This window comes from Pteropus alecto, unplaced genomic scaffold (genome assembly GCF_000325575.1).
Source record: "Pteropus alecto unplaced genomic scaffold, ASM32557v1 scaffold202, whole genome shotgun sequence".
NCBI classification, from domain to species: Eukaryota; Metazoa; Chordata; class Mammalia; order Chiroptera; family Pteropodidae; genus Pteropus; species Pteropus alecto.
In genome coordinates, this window is record NW_006432451.1 from 3,262,488 (window position 1) to 3,279,130 (window position 16,643).

General features: G+C 54.4%; 2 protein-coding genes across 2 annotated transcripts in view; one reads left to right on the plus strand and one right to left on the minus strand.

Annotated features, from left to right (window-relative positions):
- The window catches only part of SPDEF (SAM pointed domain containing ETS transcription factor), a 17,826-nt gene extending 11,728 nt beyond the window's left edge, over window positions 1-6,098 (plus strand). Inside the window, exons 3-6 of the mRNA XM_006907355.1 lie at window positions 2,026-2,223; window positions 3,602-3,649; window positions 3,771-3,917; window positions 5,920-6,098. Coding sequence (XP_006907417.1) covers window positions 2,026-2,223; window positions 3,602-3,649; window positions 3,771-3,917; window positions 5,920-6,098 — 572 coding nt within the window. The remainder of the gene's footprint in view (window positions 1-2,025; window positions 2,224-3,601; window positions 3,650-3,770; window positions 3,918-5,919) is intronic.
- Window positions 6,099-11,840: 5,742 nt separating this feature from the next.
- Window positions 11,841-16,643, minus strand: part of PACSIN1 (protein kinase C and casein kinase substrate in neurons 1) — a 52,675-nt gene continuing 47,872 nt past the window's right edge. The window contains exons 3-10 of the mRNA XM_006907356.1: window positions 16,437-16,593; window positions 15,006-15,241; window positions 14,454-14,609; window positions 14,181-14,356; window positions 13,646-13,766; window positions 13,421-13,548; window positions 12,593-12,780; window positions 11,841-12,084 (exon numbers count right to left, since the gene is read on the minus strand). Of these exons, the coding sequence (XP_006907418.1) occupies window positions 11,975-12,084; window positions 12,593-12,780; window positions 13,421-13,548; window positions 13,646-13,766; window positions 14,181-14,356; window positions 14,454-14,609; window positions 15,006-15,241; window positions 16,437-16,593 (1,272 nt within the window). The 3' untranslated portion in view covers window positions 11,841-11,974. The remainder of the gene's footprint in view (window positions 12,085-12,592; window positions 12,781-13,420; window positions 13,549-13,645; window positions 13,767-14,180; window positions 14,357-14,453; window positions 14,610-15,005; window positions 15,242-16,436; window positions 16,594-16,643) is intronic.

Below are 16,643 nucleotides of genomic sequence, written 5' to 3' on the forward strand. Positions count from 1 at the left end.
ACTCTGGCGCCCCCGCGGCCAGCCTCGGGCAGCCCCATGCTGGTGCTTCTACACACATGTCCAGCCTATAACGCAGTAACTGTGAGCTGGGGAGATTCCGATCCTCTGTGCCCCAACTGCACCAGCCCGAGTCCCCGCTTGGTAGGTGTTAGATGAAGTGAATTCGACCTCTATACTGTCTGGCCCACCACCTCCTCTCAGATTCATCTCCACTGTCCCCTCAGCCTCACCTGCCTCCTTGCTGTTCCCACAATACATACCTCAAGAACTTGGCACCTGCTGGTCCCTCAACCTAGAACACTCTTGCCCCAAATATCTACTTGACTCACCTCTCACCTCCTTCATGTCTTGACTCTAATGGTCCCGACTCAATGAGGCCTTACCTAACCCCTCTACTGAAATTGCGGCCCGTATCCCACACCTCTTATTCCTCCTCACTGCTTTATTTCTCTGACAGCACATACCATCTCATATACTGCATATTTTATTTATCTTGTTTACTATCTGTCTCCCCCCCGGGAATGTACACACCAAAAGGGCAGAGATTTTTATTTGTTTTGTTCACTGCTACATCCCCAGTTCCTGGAATGGCACCTTGTACATTACAGATGCTCAATAAACGATAACTTAACATGCCAGGCCCCATTCCGGCATTGGGGAATTGAGTGGGGACACAAAACAAAAGCCCTTTCGTTTATGAGGCTGACACTATAGTGAAGGAAACAGACCATAAATGGATAAATGTGTCACTGGTCCGATGTTGACGAGGGCTCCGATGAGAAGGGGACGTTAGGAGGCTGGTCACGCGCGTGTCTAACAGGGCCTGGCAGGTGTAGTATGGAACCGATGCTGAGGGGTTGAGGGGCTGCTAGGTCTCCAGCGCTGTCTCTTTCCATCATCTCTGCAACTCTGGGCAGGTCTGACCCATCTTCTTGGTCATTGCGCCCTGGCATTTGAGCTTCCCACTCTGTACTGCTTTCACACAAGAAGGGTCTTCAGGCGTCCCTCAGGCCCGGCCCCTGCCTCTCAACAGTCCCAGCTGGTGCCTCCTTAAGGTAGTTCCTGCCCACACCCCAGCCCTCCAGTTGTCCAGTGCCAAGGCCAGTTCCCCAACCCCTGGTGAGGTCTCTCACGGTGCCTTCGCTCCCACACCAGGCTGGGAAGGGAGGGCCTGCCATCTGAACAATGTGGAAAGAAACAAATTGCTTTGACCTTAGAGAGGAAAATGAGTTTATTAAGTGGGGGCAGCCCAGCCTGCAGGTTACCCAGCTAGGGCACCAGCTTAGACCATAGTGTTCACTTGGAGCCCACCAGCCTGGTCTCCACCCATGTGCCCTGCCCGGTTCACCCCGGAGCAGCTCCCCAGGGTGATATCTAAGACCTAAGCAGTGACTCCCCTTCCACCTTTGAGGCTTGTAGCTGCCGCATGACCAACCTCTGCCCTGCCAATTCATTCATTCATTTATTCAATGCATGTGCACTGAGTGGCTACCGTGCACTCGGCCCTTTGTTAGCTATTAGACAAGGGGATGGAACTCTCTCTGTGCCTCAGTTTCCTCATCTGTAAAATATGGTGTGGGTTGGGGATCATAGGATTCATTGCTGGTTGGGTTTTTCTCTGGTTCCTTGAGGGGCTTTGGGAAGACAAGAGGCAGCTGGGAGAGAAGCTCATATGTTTCTAGTTTAATGTCACTGTCCCTTCCAGGGCTGGAGCTCCCCAAAAGGTCCTTCAGAGGGGCTCGAAGTGTCTGGGAGAGCCCAAGGTCTGGGTGAGGTGGGGGCATGCAGAGCCCCCAGGCTACTCTGCCCTGAGCTCCTCCCTCTCACCCCCTCTCTTCTTGGGTACCCCCTCAACAAGGCCCCTCAAGAGTGTCTGGATTGGCCTTTTTCCACCCCAGGAGTTCATGGTCCTGGGCCACAAGCTCCCAGTTCCCACATCTGGCGCCCCATCTGAGCACGGTGGGCCACGTTCTGGGTGGTGCCCTCAAGCAGCCCCCAGAACTGAGGTGAGTGTCTCTTGCCTAGACCCTGTGGACTGGAGCCCTGGCAACGTGCAGAAGTGGCTCCTGTGGACAGAGCACCAGTACCGGCTGCCTCCCGTGGGCAAAGCCTTCCAGGAGCTGGGGGGCAAGGAGCTGTGCGCCATGTCAGAGGAGCAGTTCCGCCAGCGGTCACCCCTGGGCGGGGATGTGCTGCACGCCCACCTGGACATCTGGAAATCAGGTGGGACACGGTGTGGATGGGAGCCAGGGACACCAAGGAGACTCTTAGGCCAGGATGCTGGCTGGGAGTTACTCTCTGATGGGCTCTGCTCTGACTCCCAGCCCCTGTTGCAGCTGTGTCCCTGGAACCTGGGTGAACTGACCAGCCCTGACCTCTTCCAGCCCTGGCCAAACACACAGAACTTAGGATAGAGAACATGGAAAGTTAGAAAGTAGAAATTAGACTGTGAGCACATGGGATGGCAGAGCTGACAGGACTGTAGTTGCTATGAAGTCCTTCTTTGTCCTTCTTAAAATTTTATTTGTTTGTTTTCTGTTGTTTTTCATTAAAGAAGTAATGAATAAATGTGTATGAATGAAAAAAAAAAACATAGCGAAAAATAGTATACCATGAAAAATAATTCTCCACACTCCTGATCCCCAGCCTTCAAATTTCCCTAGAGGAACCACTATTAGCAGTTTCTTGGGGACCTGGCCAGGAAAAGCCGATGCATATACAAGCCCATATACGAGTGTGATTTTTACCCTATTTAAAACATGAATAGTATCAAAGTGTCACATTGTTCCATACTTAACAGTGCATCTGGGTCTTGTTCCCCATCAGGATGCCTATAGCTGCCCTATTCTTTTTAAAGGCTGCATGCCGACCCCATCTCCACCTCATTGGGTGCCACTGTGTGCCCTGCACAGAGCCATATGCTTTGGAGGAAAGAGGGTGTGCTCATTGGGTCAAGGCTCCTGCACTTAGGGACCCAGATGAATAAGGGGACAGGACCGACTCATATGACCCCGTGAGAGACCAGTGTCCCGCCCCACCCCAGGCTCCTTGACAGTGGCTACCAAGGGCAGTGGTCAGTACCAGGCTGAATGCCAGTTGGTGATTAAGCAGAAGCTGGCTGCCTGGCCCCCTGCTATCACTGCTTGGTCTGAGAGTGGGGGAGATGGGAGGAGGCCAGGTGGAGAGCAGGAGGAGGTACAAGTGCTTGGTGAATTTGGCAGCTGGAGAGCAGGGAACTTTTATTATGCCGGTCACTGAACAAGGTGCTGAGACTCTGTCACCTTAGATCCTTGCAAGATCTGTGAGGGAGTGTCTGACATCATTTCGTAGGCGAGAAAGGGAGGCAGAGCAAGGCTCCACTTCTGGTCTCCTGTCTGAACCACCACGGGCTGCATTCAAGGTCTCTAAGGCCCCTCCCAGCTCTGAAATCCTAAATTTCCTTCTAGGAAGTAGCTCCAGACTGGCAAGAGGGAGGGAACCATCAGGAAACCTGGGCCATAGGGGGGCCTCTGTGGCCCTACAGTCCCACCTAAATGCCCTCTTCCCCCCTTGCGGGTCTCTCCTGGATCACCAACCTTCTCCTTCTCTCCTTATCCTACAGCGGCCTGGATGAAAGAGAGGACTTCTCCGGGGGCAATTCACTACTGCGGTGAGCAGGGCAGTGCAGGGAGGAGGTGGGGGCTCTGAGGTCTACCGTTGAGGGGTGGCTGCCACTGAAGCAGGGAGCTGCCGCAGCTCCCCATTCACCACCACCCTCCCTGGCTGCCCAGCCTCGACCAACGAGGAGAGCTGGACGGACAGCGAAGTGGACTCATCCTGCTCTGGGCAGCCCATACACCTGTGGCAGTTCCTCAAGGAGCTGCTGCTCAAGCCCCACAGCTATGGCCGCTTCATCCGGTGGCTCAACAAGGAGAAAGGTAAGCTGAAGCCCGGGAGAGGTGCCGTCAGGCTCCGGGCCACAAGGGAAATGAGCGGGCAGAGAGGCCAGTGGAGGCCTGCCTGGGTTCCTACCAGGCACAGGGAGGGGTTGGGCCTGGGCTGAGGGGTGCTACTGCCCCCCACCTTTGCTCTGAAGAACAGATGCACCACTATCACAGGACCCATCCAAGGTCTGAGTGTAATTTGTACCCACGTCTGCCCAGGCTCTGTCTTGTTCAGGATCCCAATAGCCACACAGTGCCTGCGACACAGTAAGCTTTTGAAAATCTGCTCAGAATGGGACACAGTTTTTGCCCTCAAAACATCATAGCCTCTCTGGAAAGACTGATTGATGGTGCTCAGTGAGAAATACAATGTGAGCCACATATGTAATATTAGATTTTTAAGCAGCCACATTAAAAAAAATTTAAATTTTTTTGAATTTAATTTTAATACTTTTATTTAACTCAATATTATAAATTATTATAATTTTAACATATAACCAATATAAAATTTATTAATGAGGTTATTTACTAAGTCTTTGAAATCCAGTGTGTATTTTATGCTTATAGCACATATGAATTCAGACTTGCCACATTTCAAGAGCTATCATAGCTAGTGGCTACCTCATTGGACAGAGCAGGGCTAGATGGTTTTGTGTGTGTGTGTGTGTGTGTGTGTGTGTGTGTTTTGGCAAAGGCCAAGAAACCTGGGTTCTAGGCCCATTCTTGTCATTAGTAGCTCTGAGTGCCTAGACCTATCTTCAGATTCATTTATCCAACAAGCCTTCCTTGAGCACCTCCTCTGGTTCCATACTTGCTTAGCCGACATTTACAAAGAATTACAGTGGCCCGAGGATTTAGGGGGGATTCAGGTGCACCTAGCCCTCGAGGGACCTACAGTCTTGTAGGATACCTAGTGGTGAAACGAGCTGGTGTGCAGAGCATGTCCTGGCTGGGACAGGGCCATGGGTGCAGCTGTGCAGGTCCAGGAGGACGTCACAGAGGAGATAACTCTGGGGCTTAGTGTGGAGGATGAGATTGGGCTAGAGGGGGTAGAAGAGACGTTCTGCACAAGGTATGATGACTCTACATGTATATTTAAGACTGAGAGTGAGGCAGCTGTTCTGCCGGTCTTCTGGTCACCTGGTATTCCAGGGAGATGGTCCCAAGGTAGAGTTTTAGAGAAGGGAGATCAGGCAGGGCAGGGTGGTCTGGAAAGCCTGCCTAGAGGGGGTGTGCTGACCTGCGCCTTGCCAGGAGGGTTTAGAATGAGTATTGGGGGTATTGACAATGTAATAATTCTTCCCAAGGGGCACTTCCTTCAGACCCCACTCAGCACTTCCTATAACCACTCAGCAACATGGTACTCACTACAACCCCCTCTTACTGGCAAGAAAAGGGGCTTCAGACAGCTTCTAAAAGTAGAAAATGGCAGGGTCAGGATTCAAATCCAGTTCAGCCCAGTGCCAAATCCCCTCTTTCCACCACCTTCCCTGAATTAAATCTGCCAGAAAGGGCTGTGTGGACTAAAGTGTCTGAGAATGGCAAAGAGATCTTTTAGGCTTGGGAACTGTGAGGTGGTGGGGGTGGGGTTGGGGGACGACCTTGCCAGATGAGCCGTGGACACATTTGGAGCCCCACTGCGCTTCTGCATAAGGTGTGCAAACCCTACAGTAGGAGCAGAGGTTGGCAAGGGCTAGGCCCCTGGTGCCCCACATAACCCACTAAGAATAACCCACTCACTCTGCATCCAGTTCGTGACTCCATAGTATTACTTACCACTTATCGCACCCTGTGGCACACTCCTTGCACACATTTCTTTAACCCTCACCACAACCCTGGGAGTAGGTACCATGGCCCCCACGGCCTGGGCCTGGCTCTGCCCCTGCTGAATTTGGCTAGCTTAGCTCTCACAGACTAACCTGTTGGTCTCGGTCTTTCTCCTTCTTGCCATCCCCCATTTGCACCACTGGCTGTCTGGGCCCTCTTGCTTCCCCAGGCATCTTCAAAATCGAGGACTCCGCCCAGGTGGCCCGGCTGTGGGGCATCCGCAAGAACCGCCCTGCAATGAACTACGATAAGCTGAGCCGCTCCATCCGCCAGTATTACAAGAAGGGCATCATCCGGAAGCCGGACATCTCCCAGCGCCTCGTCTACCAGTTTGTGCACCCCATCTGAGGGCTGCAGACCAGGCCCAGGCCTGAAACTCACCCTCGCCAGACCTCCCTCCTGCCTGCCCCTGCCCTGGCCAGACCCTGAGCTGGGGGAGAGGGCGGTCCGATGGCTTTTGGAGTCCAAGGTCAGGGAGGGGATGGCCTACTGCTCCTAGGAGTATAAGTGAGCTCTCTAGAGCCTGAGGGCTCCCAGGTGGGGGTGCTTCCTCCTCAGGCCTGACTGTTCACATGCCCAGCCCATGCAGGATGGAGGGAGCCAGGGCTGTCCTCAGTGTTCACAGCTCCCCAGGGAAGGTCCTCCCTCCAGCCCAGCCTCTGACCCCAGCATTTCCAGAGCAGAGCTGACAGAATGGCAGTGACTTGGCTAAGGCCACTCACAGTCCAGTGCTCTGTGCCTCATTCTGCACCATGCCTGGCATGGTGCTAGGAAACATCCGTAACCCTGAGTTGGGGAGCCAAGGGTGCCTCTGGGAACGCATAATAAAGATACTAGAGAACTGGCATGGCCCCATTGTCTATGCAATGAGTGAGTGTCACAGCCCAGAAGCCATCAACGCTCTAAGTAGTTGTGGTCACAGGGGCCTTGGGTGGTCGAGAGAGGCTTTCTTGAGGTGGCATTGAGCTGAGCCTAAAAAGAAAGGGATAATTGATTGGTAGAAGCTGTGGGAGAGAGGCAATGAGTCCTCAAGGCCAAAGAAGGGCTGGAATGGCCCTCGTCTCCTCCCACCCTGGTGCGGGCTGAAAGAAGGAACGGGGCTGGACCTGAAGAGAGTCTATGCTTAAGACTGGAAAGAAGATGGTCTTCCGCCATCCTCTTGCTCTGCTGTAATCAGAGCTTGCTGCCTGGGCTGGGCCAACCACACGGGCTCTGGGCTGCGGCAGCAGGGGTATGGCACGGAGTGGATGCTTCAGTCCCCCTCATGGGACACTGGCTCTGAAGTGAACAGGGTAGAAGAGAGGTTGGCTTATTGCGGTTCCTCTGCCTCAAGAGTGAGGTCACGGACCTTAGTAGTTCCCTCTATGAAGCTGTGAGCCTTGTGAGCGTGATGTGAGGTGTAGGAGTGTGTGATAGGAAAAGGGTGTGGTCAGTGTGTGTGTGTGCATGTGTGTGTGTGTGTGCGTGCGCGCGTGTACGTGCGTGCGCGCGCACTGTGAGGGAGACTGGACCCATCACCCACTCTCTTGGGCAAGGCAGCTCACTACTCAGCTCCCTCATGCTTCCCTCACATTTGTTCATTAAACTCACAAGTCCTGAGGGCTGACTGTGAGCTTCCGCTGCATTTTTTGTCATTAACCTTCCCAATAAAATTAGGTGTTACTGCCCCATTTTGCAGATGATGAAACTAAGGCTCAGAGCAGTTAAGTGACTTGCTCACACACAACCAATCAGCAGCGGAACCAAGAACTGAACCCATCAGGACAGGGCTCTCTCTGCCCTTCCGTGCCTCCTCCTTCATGACTGGTCAGGACCCTTAGCCTCCATAACCCTTAGTGTCTGAGGATAGGCTTCCAGGAAACGGGAAGGGGAGCCAGCCAGTGCTGCCCATACCACTAAGGGTTAAATGCTGTCCTGTACTGCTGCCTTATGCCCTCAGCAATTTTATTGTCTTCAGAAGAAAGTTTACTCCTGGCAGTAAGCAAACAGCACGTTGGCATCTGTCAGCTGGAATTGGACCTGGAGGAAGAGGGGGCCCTGCCCCAGGCCTGTGCCTTGCTGAGCTCCTGCTGTCTGCCCACCCCCCAGGAGGGAGCAGACTGGGACCTTGGCCAGAACCCAGCTTGGCTCTGCTGAACTGATTTTGTCTCCCCCAACTGAGTCCCTGGAGCCACCTGCTTCTATGTCCCCAGCTGGGCCTGGGCCTGGGCCTGCAGAGGACTTGGATCTCAGGTAGGGGCTGGGAGGGAGGAGGGACAACGGAGGGTGGGGTTAGGAGCTAGGAGTGGGGAGCTGGAGCTACTCCAGAAATGGGACCTACACGGAGTGGGGTGGGGCAGCTCCCTGCTGCGTGGATCTGTCATGAGACACACATCCCCTTCCGGCACACTCCCATACGGTGACGCTTTGTGTGCCAGCAGCAAACTTGCAGATTCCTCTTTCTCCTTTGCACAGCTGCCCATCAGAACCCATCTAGCCTAGGTATCTCTACCCTCCTCATGGACCCCACCTCCGGGGCTCCTCATAACTGCCTAGAACAGCCTACTCAAATAAGACAAGGCAACCTTTTGTCCTTATTCGAAGAGTCCTCCATTTGGCTAAAACCAGGTACTTGTTACTGGAGGTAGATTTAAGGGAGAAAGGCTGTGGTGAGATAGAGAACAGATTCAACCCATCTCGACCTTTTCTCCCTGCTCTGAGCACGCCCTGAGGCTGCAGGAAAGCAGTAGGGGTGAGGGGATCAAAGTATATTTGCCTTGAATACTGGAGCTTGTTTCAGTGCCCCCCCCCAAGCTGCTGGGGCCAGAGGGGCCTCAGGGAGACATTTAACCAGACTGGGGAAAGCAGAGGCCCCCAGGGGAAGATAGGGGTGGGGACACAGTGAGCTGATAGCAGAGTTGGGACTGGACCTGGTACCCCTGGCCTGCCCCAGAAGAGACCTAGATGGGAGTATAAAGGTTAGAGCAGGGGCTGAGGCCAGGGCAGGGCCTGGGTCTGGCAGAACAGAGCTGAGAGTCCAAAGCCCGGGTCCTGCCCACTCCCCTGAGAAGTCTTCCCAGGGTCCCACGCAGAAATGCTGTCAGAGGTCAGGCAGGACACAGGGAAGCGTGGCGTGGCCTCATGTCACGCCACAGGGAGCCTGGGACTACAGAAAACCAGAAACCACAAGCCTCAGCAGTCACTTTTAGAATTTTGCTTTAAAAACTGAAACCTGGTCGGGAGTCAAATTCACCCTTAAATTGTGAACTTGGATCCTGAATGCTCCAGTTCTTGTCAGTGTTCATCACCAGGCAGGCACCCAGGACCCCCAGGAGCTTCAGAGAATGTAACATCCAAAGTAAATTTCCCTGCACAGATAGGACCTGGGGCCCTACAAGGTGAAGGGACTAGTCCTCAGACCCCTATCTCATTGGTGGTCAGCCAGGACAGCCCCCAGTTGTGCTGGGCACCCCCTCCCCAACACATATCCCAAATATAGGTAACTCTCCGAGACCTCGAAAGACACATGATTCAAGATGACGACACCCAGCCAGGTTGACACAGTTCTGGATTTTATCCACAGTCATACAATCACAACTTATATATATATATTTGTATTTATATACCTTTAAATTACACAATCATGTACAAAACAGGTGCATTGCTGAGACCACAGCACTTCTCAGAGTTTCACAAGTGTTGGACTAATGGAGTCAGGAAGCCAGGGGCGGCAGAAGGCGGGCAGCAGGGCAGCCCTGGCTCCTTGTAGAGCCAGGCTGCAGAATGGTGGTTAACTGGGGACAAAACACATTACTCACCGAGCCCCACGGGGCGGCCCGTGCAGCATCAAGGGTGCGGGCAGGGGGCTACAGGAGGCAGTGGGCACGGCAAGGGGCATGGCCCCCACGCTCTGTGTTGAGTGCCCTGACACCAGCACTGACAGGTGGGGCTGAACCCCCAGAGCTCAGGGGGTCTTCCAAGTGGGAGACCCTCTCACTCTGGGGCCTGAGGAGCCTGGGAATTGAGAGAGTGATCCCAAACGGGGCTATGGAAGTGGTTGCTCAGAAGGAATGGGGTTTTGAGTCCGTGCCCCAGAGTGGGCAGCTAGAATGCTGAGGAAAACAGGGCTTGGGGCCCAGCCTGGGCCACGGCCCCTCCCCAGGTACTAAGAAGCCACTGGCACAGACAGGGGGAGCCCAGGCCCCAAGGTACAGATGTGCCAGCTTCCTGACTTCCAAGGATAGGTGGTGAGGGACAGAGGCCCCCAAATCCAACTCCTGCCTGAAGGAGAGGCTGAAGGTTTCTGAAATTTTGCTTTAGGCTCCGAGGGGCTTAGGGCTGCATCAGAGGCCCAGAGAGCAGTGACAAGAAAGGGGGTTCTAGAGGAGGGGAGTTTGCCTATCCCTGGAGGTGCCATTGTCCCCACCCCCAACTCCCCTGGCCCCGAGGGAGGTCTGTCCCAGCTCGGACCCGTGCCAGAATCTGCCAGGGTCCTCTGTGCCCCCATGAACAAGGTCAGGGCCTTGGGGCTGGGGTCTGTAACCTCTTAATAGTGGGCTGTGAAGAGAAGCAGGGAATAAGAGGACTGAGAAGTGACAGCGGGGCTGGGGTATCACACTGTCTTTACCTAGAGGCCCAGGGGGCGCGGTGCTAGGGGAGGGGCAAGGGTGTCTACAGTCCTGTTGCTCAGAAGTGGCATCCACCGTTAGCAAGGCTCGCCTGCTGCTGTAGGAAGTCTCAGGGCCTCGCCGCAGAGGTCTGGGAGACTACCCTTCCAGCTAATCCTCTACCTCTTGGGGTCTTGTCCTGCCCTAGTCTGTTTCCCAAGCACCCCTGCTCCACTCCCATGGGAGAGGCTTGACCCTGGTATTAATATTCAGTAATCCAGCCCCACTTTCTTTCAACGACCACAGGAAACACTCCTGCTCTGGGTGAGCTCTGTCTCTTCCCACCCCCAAAAGTCCTTTAACTGAGACCTTGGCTTAGACAGATGAGGGGGCTGCCAGCAGAGGGAATATGTTGCTCCAGAGGCTAGGAGTGAGGGGACAAGGAAGAAAGACATGGTGACTGTCTTGTTCCTGAAGACCAGGGCTCTTCCCTCCTGACAAACCCATGCCTCTCCTTTTGGCTGCAGGCATTCCCTGATGGTCCCAGACTGGAAGCTCCCAATGGGCCCATCGTGTCTTCTCTGATAGGCTCAGAGAAGGGGAGAGGGATGGGAGGCCACAGGCTTGATTGCATGAAGGCTGGCTGAGCCCACTGATTCTCTGGTTTTAGATGGACATGGAGGGAAGGAAGGTAGGTGGGGGTGAGAAAGATGCCCTCCTCCCCAGGAAATGGGAGGAGGCTGCTACCGTTGCTGGCTTTGCCCTGGGCTTTGGGGCCCTAGCCCTCTGTCTGAGGACTTTGGTGGTGGTGGGGGGGGGAAGTGGGGGGTCAAGGTCTCTGCAAGTACTGAAGGGAGTGGCTCTGAAGTGCTGACAGCTGGAAAGAAGGGCCCTACCAGGATCTTAGCCTCTCAGCTGAGCTTAAGTGTTAGGAGGGCTGAGGGCCTACTTCCCCTGCTCCCTCCTAAACCCCAGTGACTCTATCACCAACTCCAGCTCACCCCTATTCATGTCTGTGGGAGTCTAGGGACATCTGGAAACCTCTTTGGGAGAAGAGGGTGACCATTCCTACTCCAGCCCCAACAGTCCTGAGGCTAGGGAAGGAAGGGCACTCCCCAGGACAGAGTGGAAGACTAAACACTGGGAGGCCCCCTTGTCCAGGGTTGGAGAGGAGGTCTCTGAAAATAGGGTGGTGGTGGAAGGGGAGCGGGGTGGGGCAGGAGGTCAGAAAACCAGGCCTAGGGAAGCAGGTGCTGGCAGCCTGGGATGCGGAGGGGAGGGATGAGGGGGATAAGATGGGAGCACTGAGGCAGGAAAGAAGGGTCCAGGAGACATCCCTCAGGGCTCGAGACTCTTTGGTGGAATCTAAAGAGCAGATGTTGTGATGTCACTGTTGGGCTAAATCCTAAGACCCTCACCTACCCTGGGGCCATTACCCCAAGTTCCACCACCCTGGCCTCCAGGAGACCCTGCAAATGCTCTGTCTCTGCATTTTTTGTTTTGTTCTGTTTTGACTTTTAAAAAAATAAAAGCTTGATCGGAAAATATGTCTGGAACTCTATGGCGAGGGGAGGGGACGAGAGTGGGAGGGGAGGCGGTGGGAGAGGAGTGAGGGGTGGGTGAAGAAGGGCAGGGCAGCTAGATGGGCTCCACGTAGTTGGCGGGATAGAGGCCCAACTGCCCGCTGTCCAGCCGCCCGCGGCACCAACCCTGCTCGTCCTCCTCGCCCAGCTTGGTGAGCTCATCTCCTGAGAAGGGGACACAGAGAAACTCGTTGACAGGAGCTCGTTGACACGGGCTCGGAGAGGGCCGCCCTCCCACTCCAACGCTGCTAGGTAAGCCCTCCAATACTATTATGCTGGGCCGACCCCCAAATCCTGTTTCATTATTGTACCTAAGTCCCGCCCCCGCTCCGCCCCGGGGACCAGCTCCAGCCACACCTCGACACGCGTGCCACCCCAAGCCACGCACCTAATCTGAGTCTCGGCCCCGCCCCCGGCCCCGCCTCCAGCTTCATTTCCCGGTTGCGTCCCTGCTGGCTTCCCAGGCCCTCGGGCCCTGCCCCCAACCTATTCTCAGGTCCTGACTCCGTCCCTGGCACCCAGTTGCCACTCTCAGCCTGCCCTTGCCCTCTAATTCGAGTTTTGGACCGGGGCACACGTCGCTCTCCAGGTCTCAGACACGCCCTGCCCCCTGCCCGGCCAGCCGTTTTCCCACGAATCTCGCATCCCCGCCCTCAGGCCCCGCCCACCGTACCAGCCTTGAAGCTGAGCTCATCCGGCTCCTGGCCGTCGTAGTCATAGAGTGCCCGCACACGCACTCCTTTGGAGTCATCCTCGAAAGGATTGGAGCCCCCGTTGGCCTCACTGCCCCCAAATGGGTTCCCGCTCTCGTCGTCCGACCACTCAGTAGCATAAGGCTGGCCCCTGTCGTAGCTGCTAACGCTGAGAAGCAGAGAGAGGACCCAGCATGAACTGCCTCTCATCTCTTTCCTAGGGCTGCCCCCTCCTCCCAACCAGAGCCCTGACCCCAAATTCCACCAAGGCTGGAGCAGGATGGGCCTTGTAAGAGGGATACTGAGCCAGTGACCCTCACTGACAGCTCTTTAAACAGATGTGAGGCAGGACTGTTAGCATTACTACTCAGCCCTTGAGAGAATGGGTGGTGAAGGGGACCCCAGAGAACATCTGACCCCTCATCTGAGATGGGCAGTACAATCTAGTGGTTAAAAGTGATGATTCTGGAACCAGACTCTTGGGCATCATATCCTGGCTCTGAGGGTTACTAACTAGCTGTGTGACCTTTGCCAAGTCACTTAACTTCTCCGGGTTTCAGTTTCTCAATCTGTAAAATGGGATATTTACACATTTCTCAGAGTGTTGGAGGCTTTAATGAGTTCATATATGGAAAATATTTAGAACAGTCCCTGACACATAGTAGGTATTCTCAAAGTATTTGCTACCACTGTCTTTGAGAGGACCGTGAGATTGTTGTGATTTAGATATTTCTTTTCTGAAATAAAATTCAGCTGCCCCAGTGTGTGGACCCCCCTGGCCCCCAGGAAGCTCCATAGGAGGAACTCACCTGCCACGGTCTCCAGCCTGGGATGTGGACTCCGCCACCCCAGTGGCATTGGTCAGCGCTACCCCCTCTGCCTTCTTGGGCTGTTTTTCCTTCTTGGTGGTGGTGTGAGGGAGGTCTGGGTTCCACTCCTGGTGGGTGCCATGGGAGCAATAAGGCTGGAGGCTGCTCCCTGAGGCCCCTTTCAGCCTTTTCAGACTCCCCTTCCCCATCTCCACACATCCTCACCTCAAACTGGGGCCAATTCATGGGCATGCCAGGGCCACTGGTGCTGCGGAACCATCTGAGGTCTTCCTGGGCGTCAGCCCCCCGGATGGCCTGCTCCAACTCCCGGTACACATGGATATAGCTGTGCACAGGGGAGATGGGGAGGTGGGGGGCAAGATGCACCGTGGCCCCTTCTCATCCTTGCTGAAGGCCTGAGCCCATTCAGGGGACCAGGGTGCTGGCATGCCTCCCGGCTAGGAATCAGACAAGCTTCCCAAAGAGAAATCTCTGTGGGCATGCCCAATGGGCACCTTTTTCCATCCCCACCTATCGATGGATAGCCACTCGCCTATCCATCGAAGCATGTTTCTTGAGTACGTAGTGTGCATTGGCTTGTACCAGGGAAGCAACTGTGTTTGAAGAACTTCTCTCTTGGCCCCTGCAGCTCTGCCCTCTCCTTCTTGTCACTATAACACAGGGCCCGAGGTGCCTTGTGCACCTGTTCTACCCTCTGCTGCCTGTGCCTGTGGCCCACCATGCTGTGATGCCCAGCTACCTGCTATTCTCAGCTAGGTTGAGGTGACGTTTGATGTCCAGCAGCACCTCCTTGAGGAAGACCAGCCGCTTTTCCTCAAACTGCTGGCACTGTTCAAACACCTGTTCCATGCCCTCCATGTACTGAGGTGTGGTCTTGCCCACTTCATCCAGCACCTTCTCATACTTCTCCTGTGTCTGTAGGCATGAGGGGGAAGGGAGGGTGAGACCTAGGCCTGCAGCTGCCAGCCACCACCCACTCTGAGGGGCCCTTAGACCCCAGCCCAGCTGGCACCTTCTGCACATCCTGCTTGCACTTGTCCACTTTGTCTTGTAGCTTCTTCTGCTGCTCAGGTGTGACTGACTGCTCTGTCTTGCTATTCATTTCCCGTGTCATGGCCAGCTTCTCCTCTTTGCAGGCTAGATGGTAGGCCTTCTTGGCTGCCTCTAGCTGTTGGGAGAGGGAACAGGGGGCAAGCCTCCTGCTTGTGAGCAGGAGCAAATGTCATTTATCCCCTCCCACCTGCTTACTCCACCAGGAGCTGTGAGCACACAACCTTAAGAGGCAGAATAGATGCTGGCCCTAGATCCAGGTATTTGGGAGCAGTGCCCACCCATCTGTAGATGTTTCCCTGTATGGCACTGCCTGCTTCCCCTACAGACACTCTTGTCCAGCACTGCAGTGGATATTTCTTACTGGAAGGCAGTCCTGCTCCCTCATTGGCATGATCCCAGAGGGCAGCACAGTGCCCACCCCATCTGTAGACACCCTTCCCACTGATCGGGCTGGCCCTCTGAGCTCAGCCGCCCACCCTCGCCCTATCTGTGGCAGCCGCCCACCAGGCACCTCTTTCGTCTTCTTGGCCCAGGGCTTCTGGGCCTTGCGGAAGCCATCTTCAGCCTCTTTGGTTTCCTTGAAGCCGCCCATGATCTGCTTGTGATAGGCGTCCTTCTGCCAGTTCTTGACCTTCTCCAGGTCCTCGTTCAGCAAGTTGTTCTTCACCTCCTGGTGCAGTTCGCTCACCTTATCTGCTTCGGTCATGATGGCACCCCAGGCCCGCTCCAGGCTGCCATACTGTGGGCCTGAGGAAATGGCCATGAGGCCACAAGGCCCTCTTTATCCCCTGCCCAGAGGCCCCCCTCACATCTCCATTCTCTGAGGTTTTCCCCGCACGGCCCATGACAGCAGAAATGCCATCCTCTGCTCTCCCTATAGTTTTATTCATTCCCCAGGGTCCAAGTACAGCTAGCTGTCTCCCCCAGGAAGCCTTCTCTGACTGCTTTATCCTCACACACCTCAGCCTGCAGCCTCACTGAATTCTTATACATCTGCCTCTGTGTCTACTCCCTATCTCCCTCGTCAGCTCATAAGTCCTGTGGCGGGGGGGCACCTTGAATCTGTGAGCTGTCACAAGCCCAGCACAAGACCAGGCATACAGTAGGTACTCCAGTAATATTGGCTGAATGTAAAACTGAAGAACTAACTGGTGACATGCATCAGAAGTCCGCTGGGACTAGACATGCCAATAGTCATTTGTTTCTCCATATACTGGCATAAACTCTATGCCAGGCACTGTGCTGGGTGGTACGGGCCCAGCCCTTGTCCTCATGGAGTTCAGAGTGTAGTAGAAGAAAAAAGAAAACATTAACCAATACATGTAAACCCCAACTTGCAATTGTTCTAAATTAAAGGAATCTAGAGACATGACAACCTAATGCAATATCTGATTCTAGATTGGATCCTGGACCAGCCAACAATTGCTGTAATAAAATTTGCATAAGGGCCATATTAAATGTCCTGAATTTGATAGCTAAACTATGATTGTGTAAGTAAATGCTCTTATCCATAGGAGATACATGAAGAATTTAGGGCAGAGAGGCATGTCTCCAATTTAAATGGTTCTGAAAAATATGCATATAATATAGAGAGAGTGAGAAAACTAATGTGATATAATCTTAACTGGTAAACCTGGGTGAAGGGTATATAGTTCTCTGTACTATTCTTGCAACTTCTCTCCGAGTTAAAATTATTTCAAAATAAAGTTTGTTTGTTTGTTTGTTTGTTTTTAATCTAACCTAAAATTATAGTAAACTGGAGTTGAAATGTAGGGAGGCCTGGCTTGGTCTGGGAGGGGAGGAGTGCAGGTGTGGGGGACAGTGCCTGCAAAGACCCTGTGGCTGGAGGCTGCAGGTGAACCCAGGTGGCTGGGCGCTGCCAGGACCCAGACAGTGCAGTTAGGGCCTAGGGTGTGCGCATGGGGAGGGCATGGGGGGGCACCTTTTTCGATGAGCTGGCGCCAGCGCTTGGCCCAGTCGGTGAGCTGCTGCGCGTATGCCTTCTCGATCTTGGCGCGCTCCTGCACGCAGTTCATTAGGTCGTTGCACAGGCGGTGCCCGTCATCGATACGCTTCACTGTCCGCTTGTAGTTCCCCACCTGGTGGCCAAGCAGCGAGCCTGACTCCTGCCCGCTCCCCGCCTCCCGGC